The sequence below is a fragment of the Pinus tabuliformis genome, chromosome 2_2 (assembly GCF_031772625.1).
Source record: "Pinus tabuliformis cultivar Carrire ecotype Pingquan chromosome 2_2, CPIR1, whole genome shotgun sequence".
NCBI lineage: Eukaryota > Viridiplantae > Streptophyta > Pinopsida > Pinales > Pinaceae > Pinus > Pinus tabuliformis.
In genome coordinates this window covers 289,023,908-289,031,974 of record NC_142300.1, presented here as the reverse complement: position 1 = coordinate 289,031,974, position 8,067 = coordinate 289,023,908, and the positions used below count along the sequence as shown (strand labels likewise).

The 8,067-nt window shown below is 32.9% G+C and overlaps 1 protein-coding gene across 1 annotated transcript; it reads right to left on the bottom strand.

Moving 5' to 3' along the window:
• Positions 1-1,045: 1,045 nt before the first annotated feature.
• On the bottom strand, positions 1,046-6,573 carry LOC149192462 (aspartate aminotransferase, cytoplasmic-like). Its single transcript, XM_089404609.1, has 12 exons — positions 6,303-6,573; positions 4,323-4,394; positions 3,786-3,847; positions 3,593-3,676; positions 3,372-3,471; positions 3,104-3,224; positions 2,533-2,696; positions 2,260-2,397; positions 1,931-2,052; positions 1,739-1,833; positions 1,506-1,626; positions 1,046-1,388 (listed from the first exon to the last, which is right to left on the bottom strand). Exons 1-12 carry the CDS (start codon positions 6,522-6,524, stop codon positions 1,304-1,306), a joined length of 1,386 nt encoding a protein of 461 aa, XP_089260735.1. The 5' UTR covers positions 6,525-6,573; the 3' UTR covers positions 1,046-1,303.
• Between the last annotated feature and the right edge of the window lie 1,494 nt (positions 6,574-8,067).

Here is an 8,067-nt window from a genome sequence, read left to right as displayed (position 1 = left end):
TTGAATGGATTTCTTTTTGGGATTGGTCGAAAACAGCCAAGAAGATTTACAGGTCATACCGCAAGATATGTTCGAGAGTGTTAGATTAGTTTTGCAGTGATGAAGAATACTTCTCACGTTGTATCCGACAAGGGGGGGAATCGTTGATAGTCTGTGATAGGTTCGAAGGTTTGTCAAGCGAGTTTGTCAAAAATCCACAAGCATGAGCCACAACTTGTACCAGTTAAAGCTAGAAAGACTTCAGTGTTTGTTAAATGAGTTGTTTGTCAACGAGCACTTCCAGATTCGGAATTGTTCAAGGAACTACATTGATGGCTCCAAAGTTGACTTTGTTTATTGGTCTAAGAACTGCTATGAAAGCTCCAAACGTGGGGTATCGTTTGTGGTTCTCTTAAAATCCACCACCCTTGGTTTCTGGTCATCCTTTGAAAACCATTTCTGAGAGACATTCAACTCTTGACTGAGATGCAATTTTGCATTTTGAGCTCTGATTCTTGGACTTTGATATATCCCTTCAAATTAAAGGGGGAATGTTAGAGAGCTAATCCTCGGAATTAAGGTTGGGTTACTTTGTGTTATGGTGAGTGGTTATTAGAGTCCAAAAAGACCCGGAAACTGAATCAACAATTTCTTTATGTATTTACATGTAAATTGTGTACATCATTCATTGAAATAATTTAATATACGTTTGAGTTTGGCTTCCAATTTGTGTGTCTAACAAACATGACTAATTTTTGTATTACAATGTTGTACAGTTTGGTCACAACATTTTCTAAGATAAAGTCAAATCATACTTTCATCAAATATTCCAATTGCTCTACAAGCACCAAATCTTACAAAGTTATCAATAAGCTGTGTATCAAAAATACAATTCCCTTGAAGAGACTTTCATGCAAAACATCCATAGTAGCAGAACAATAAGCATGTAGTATAAGTTATAATTCCCCACCTGATGTGACAGTATATGATATACAAGAAAAATCCTAGGCAGTTATTGTATATTTGATTCATAATTCTATTAACTTAAATTTGATAAACCACCAAATGGTAAAAAGAAAGATTTTGATTAAAGGTTTAAAGGATAAGTTGCTACATAATTTCAAAGTTTATCACTTCAGAAAGAGATGCTATGTACACTAAATTATTCAAGTCTCAATAAGTAATGTACTGCACGAAAAATCAAAAGATACGAAGATAGTAAATTTTCTGCAGTTCTTTGCCTCTTGCAAGAAAATCTGCTTTGCAAGTTCAGGCCTTGCATGTTTTATTTTATGCTAAAGTTATTGTATGGAAAACCATGCTGCTAACCACGGCGGAGAACAGCAGCATGGATAGCATCTGCAAGATGTGGGACTGTTTTAGAGCTCAGACCTGCCATACTTATCCTCCTGCAACAGCAATGACAAGTTAGTGAATTGGCATTTATGTTCCAAATCAATAGTAAATTGAGCACTTCTACTGTGTTTTTCTAAAACACACAAAAGTGGGAAGGAGGAGAGAGAGACCCATCAGAAGTCAAATAAATATGGTACTCTGCAGTCATAAATGCAACTTGATCTTTGTTCAGGCCAGTAAAAGTGAACATTCCAATCTGCTTAATAATGTGACTCCAGTCTCCAGGGGTTCCTGTCCGTGAATGAATATCAACAAATACATTAACCAGAGTGTAGATGTGGTGTGAATATGCCAGATATACAGTTGAAAGGTTCCTAATGGAGCATACAGTACAGAATCTCACCGCGAGCCTTCAGAGCATCATAGAGTTGATGGCGCATGCTAATAATGCGATCTGCCATGTTTTTCAATTCAACAGTCCAATTGTAATTCAGATTCCTGCATTAGGTACAATACTGTCAATATGCAGAAGATAGTAAGCGGTGAAACTTCTATCATTGACATGCTAGAGAAAATGTACATATGAAACACTTGCCTGTCACTGAGAATGGTTGCTACAATCAAAGCACCGTGAATAGGGGGGCTTGAGTACATTGGGCGAATAACCAATTTCAACTGACTTTCAACTCTAGTTGCCACTGTTGCACTCCTGCAAACCTGAAAGAACATCATTCAAATTATTTAAAATATATTAAACAAAATATCACTGTAACAATAAGTGCTCACTTCAAGAAACCAATCTAACGGTTCGATATCCAACCATATGACAAATTCAAATAGAATATGTCAGCTGAGCCATATAATATTTTTACAAATAAAATTTATCCCGGAAAACATAGTAGTTTTGAGGTTAGATGTCCTTACAATACTAAGAGCACCCACACGCTCCCCATACAGCCCCATATTCTTTGCATAACTCTGAGCAATAAAACATTCACCACCATCTCCTACAAACAAACGAACAGAGTATGCATCTGCATCAAGGCTTCCACTGGCAAATCCCTGAATCAAAGAAGTGAAAGGTCATGATTTGTTGCACAATTTAAAGAGAAACAAATCCATCCTTCAATTTCACCACACATGATAGGGAAAATATCGTATAGAAATGAAAGTTTCAATGTGTTGATATTAGCTAACCTGATAAGCACTGTCGAAAAATGGCAGCAGACCTTTTGATCTTACTAATTGCCGAATTCCTACCCATTGGTCTTGTGTAGGATCTACACCAGTGGGATTATGTGCACATGCATGAAGGAGCACTATAGCTCCAGGTGGAGCTGCTTGTAAATCTTCAAGCATACCTGTTCAGAGTACAGAAAGAAAAATGAAATATTGTCTACCAAAAAAACTTGTGCAATCATTTGATGCACAGACACAAGATACTTCCAAATTTCAAAACAAACACTACTTTTCCGTCATTTTTGTTGGTTCCATATTTAAATGGTGTATTGGTAGTCCAAGTTGAAGCATTCACTGCAAGGATGAAATGTTGGTGTTTATTCATTACAATTTGAATTGTTTTAAGGCTTTCATGATCAAGTCAATCCTTAACCTCAATTTTTTCTTTCCCTTATTAATTCTCTTTATGGGATTATTTCAGATTTGCATTTTTCTTTTCTTATGTCCGGTGTTGTAGTTTTTGCATACGGGTTCCATTTAGGCAAGACAAATCAAGGGAACAATAATAAAGTAGGAAATATTATCTAACCTTGGTAATCAAGCCCACGTGTTCTGGGATCATAATAGCGATATGTCTTCACACTCAATCCTCCAAGAGTAAAGATCTTGGGATGATTGCCCCATGTGGGTACTGGAATATAAATGGTGCGCTGCAAAGATACCAATAAGTTTCATTCAGTAAGATGATAAAATTTATCAACATGCCAGAGAAGTAATAAATCATAGAATTGTTTTTCACTTTCTACATATCAAATAGGATACGAGTGAACTCAAAATTCTTTGACAAAACAACTTACTTGGCTATAATGCTTTGCCAGAAACTCAGCTCCAACCCTGAGTGAACCTGTTCCAGACAAGCATTGTGCAGTGGCAACCCTTTTCTCCGCAATAGCAGGACTGGTGACACAAAAGGCAATAAATTTACACTTCCAGATTTGTTAAAACAGAAACAAATATTGGCATCAATAAGTTAATTTAGAATATTTCTCTAAATCATCCTATGCTCTAGCGTTTGTACCTTCCATCACCAAGTATCAGCTTTGCACTTAGTTTGTTGAACTGCGCAAGACCAGTTATGGGCAAATACTCCTTATATAGAGATCTGCATAAAAGCATAGACTGATAAACTTGAAGTTCTTTAAAGCAAAACAATTGATTGATTTACAAGGGCTCAACCTTCAAACAAGTTCAACTTGTAAGTGACTGTATACCTGTCTTGAATTAAGAGCTCCTCTGCTTGTCTGACAACATTTAGGACGAGAGGTTTTCCTTCCTGGAATTAAAGAAAAATGTTGATCCAAAATGAGCTTCAGTAGCTCAACATTACAGTCGGAAATTGAAATTATATTTCTTAAACATCCGTAATCGACATGCATAATCGGTTTGGTAAAAAAACTCAGCAAGGCCAAACGGGGAAAGCTTGACTCGGGCTCGGGAAAAAAACTTACAAAATACTCGGATAATACAGAAAAATTTAATAATATAAGAGGAAAATTCAGGCTCTGGGAAAACTTGGCCGACCCACAAGTACTCACGACGAGTCACGAGTGAGACTCATTGGCTGTGAATTTGACTCACCGCCAAATTAAATTTGCCTCATTTTTTGGACTAAGCCCGATTTGACGCACGAGTCTAGGTAAACAACAGGGTTTGTAACACTGCTTCATATCCAGTCAGATATACAATTTATATAAAGATCTATGTATCCATATTAACAGCCCATTTATCGTAAAAGTGTAAAACATTACCTCAGTTCGATACGCCCCAACACCCAAATTTAATTTCACAGGGCTCGGATCTTTGTTATAGGCAACTGTCACCTGGTCACATAAAGCGACAATCTTGTTAATGCGATAAAACTGATTAACAAACAAACAGGGGTAATTATAACCGCGAGCGTATTTGTTAAAAAAGACCATAAAGGCAGAAATGTAGACATGGTGAAAACTTTAGCAGGACAATAAAATGAACGAACCAGTTTACAGAGCCATCCAAATTCAGAATTTTCCATATATTTTGACTAGCCCATCTGCTGATATAAAAAATGAACGGCAGAATAAACTAGTTCACGGACTCGTGATTTTCTCTACAAACTCTGGACTGGCATGTAGTTTGACACACAAATCTAACATGCATGCTATGAAATGAGGAAGAAAAAACCGAAAATCATATAAACTGAAATGTTCACACAACAAATTGGCCCAAAGCATGTCATCTTTGGACTAGCTTGTTGTAGCAGAGTATGGCAAAACTGGAACACTGACACAAAAACTTTCCCAAAAGATAATATTAAATTATCTGCCCTCAGATTTCGAAAAGCATAGGTTGGAAGGAGACACACTGTTGAAACAATCCTATTAGGCTTATCAAAATAAGCAAAGATGGGTAATGAGCTAATGAAGGAAAATTCTACTAATCACTAGGGTATGAGAGAAAAATGAATACAAATGAAGGTTTCCTAAAGTTATGGAAGACGAGAAGCTGTCCTAGAGTTGGAGAAGATGCAAGTTTGTAATATACCTAATGTGCAGAATGAATTGTGTAATCTAATGCAATGCACACCATGAATAAAATCATAAAGTAGAAGCACAACACCTTCCAGAATTCCTTGGAAGTATAAATTACCATCAAAATCAGCCCATAATTTCAAAATACCATATCCATAAACTACAACCTCTGATATTTCATATCAAGGTCGTGTTAGTGGTCACCAAAATAAAATCATTATCTCAATCATCGACCCAAGATATTTTTCTTCCTGAAGCCAAAAAAACATTGAATACTAAACAGAAAATATCCTTCACAGATAATAATTATCTTAATAAAAGAAGCCAAAAACCAGAACAAGCTGAAAGCTTATTTTTCTTATCAACAGCTAGAAATAAGTTAACATGAAAAACGAGGCAACATCCTCTGCAAAAAGTTGTTCGAAACCCTCCTGCACTTATCTATAGTTTCATTTCATAAATCTAAATCTAAATACAACATCTGTTTTAAATAATCCATCTCATCCTAAATAGCTAAATCTAATACCATACACAACTATTTCAAATATCCCATCTCCTCTTAAACACACTGTGATTCTTCAAAAGAGTGTATAATATATCTTAACAAATATATAAAGAGTCTGCATCCAAAACGATACCCAGATATGCATAGATAATAAAAGAAATGCTTAAAATAGATCCAGTAGTTAAAAACCAAAGCATCGTCAACAACATGGATCACATGAAATCTTGCCCTCTTCAGGGCACACGGAGATTGACTCATGAATTTTTCTCATTCGCCCTCTTCTTTTAGAGTGATTTTGTTGGATTGTTTTGGAAGAACCAGTACAAGCAAAATAATTAACAGGATGCTACCATTCACTGTCTTTTTCAAGCAAATTTTTATGGATCCTTGTGGAGAGGGTGATTTAGAGAATGGTCCGGTGACTCAGGCTGCTGTCCACATAATTGTAAAATGATAGACTGTGGTGATTGAAAAATTAAATGTGCAGGTGCAACCTTCACAACCCACAGGTAACAACATGGATGTGTAATAAACCTGGTATTATAATTGAGCCTTGACCTTAGCCAAGGCCGAGGCAAAATCAAAAGACCTAATCTGTCTCTGGGTACATTTACACAAATTTATAGATTAAACTCAACTCTTCAAGGCGATTACAATAACAATGATACAAGCAATTATATTTTTATCTGAAAAATGGTGATGAAAGAAGAAAATACCCCAAGAATCGGATCCTCTGGAGCCTGTTCCAAATGTTGGAATGCAGAGACTGCAGAACCCGCAGTTGGCTGAAAACTAAGATCCCCATCTCTATCTGACTGCCCCTCCATTGAAGTCGCACCTAATTGCCTCACTAGCGATTCAATTCTCCGACCCGCAACACTTAAGCTCTCCTCACTCTGCCCCTCCCGAGACGAACAAGCCGATAAGCCCTTCTCCATTATTCTGTTTTAAAGGGATCGCGAGTAAAATGGTTGTTTTATAGGGAAGACCCAAAGAGGAAAATAATAAAATATTTTGTTTGGAGGAGACGTAGTTGCACAGGAATGGATGGTGGTAACGGCGCCGATTCCGTGCTCCAGATGAACTCTCCATCGCCAACGTAGGCACGGCCCACTGATTTTGACATTTCTCTTCCTATTGTTAGTATGCACGAAAAGTTTTCTGTCGTACATTATTTTTATATATATATATATATATAATTGTAAATTTTGTGGATAATTTAAAAGACTGGGTACTAAAAATTTAGAGTGAGTATTGATTTTTAAATTGTTTAATTATAAATTGTTAGTTTGATAATATTTATTTTTAATTATTTAGATTTTTATATATCTTATATAATTTTTAAGTAGTTTTGGTCATTTTTAAAATAAATTATATTTATCTTAAAAAAATTAATAGATAATTATTTTAAAAATGATTTGGTAAATTTGTTTTAAAAAAATATAATATTAGCTTAAAATTTAATTCTCACGTTTAATAGTTGAAAGAATAATTTCGGCGAAAATCATATGTAGACAGACATTTGTCGATGAGTTTCAAACCAACAAGTGTGGTTCATCGTTAGAACAATTTGAATAAACAGATGCAACTTAGCATGTTAAATAGTCTAAGACTCCACCCACGGCTAATTTTGACCTTAGGACCCAGGTCAAATTATTATTCATTAATTTAATATCATTATTATTTTTAGTATTACTAAATAAAATATTTTTAACTTTTAAAAATTAATTAATTAATTTATTAATAATTATTAATATATATATAGATATAAATATATTAAAGTTATAATATTAAGTTATTAAGATAAAAGTTAGGATTAAAAAATAAATAAAATACTTTTAGTGGTTAGTTTAATGGTTAGTTTAAGAAGATAATTTATTTATTTATTTAAATTATTTATTAATTAATATATATATATTAAAGTTATAATATTAAGTTATTAGGATAGAAGTTAGGATTAAAAAAAAATAATAATAAATAAATAAATAATTTATTTAAATTGTTTAATATTTATTATTAATATTATATATATATATATATATATATATATATATATATAATTATAATAATAAGTTGTTAGGGAAGAGAATAAAAGTAATTTATTTATTTATTTATTAATAATCATATATATATATATATATATATATATATATATATATATATATATATATATATATATATATATATATATATATATACTAATTAAAATCATAAAGTTAGGATTAAAAATATATAAATAAATAAAATAATTTAAATGGTTAGTTAGAAAAGGTAATTTATTTAATTTAATTTAATTATTTATTAGTATATATTAATAATTTAGTCTTAATATAAGTAATTTATTTATTTAATTATTTATTAAATATAATATATATTAATAATATAGTCTCCATATTAATATATTAATAATATATTATATATATTAATAGAAATTAGTCTTAAAAAGGGGAAAAATAAGAAAATAAATAAATAAATAAAAAT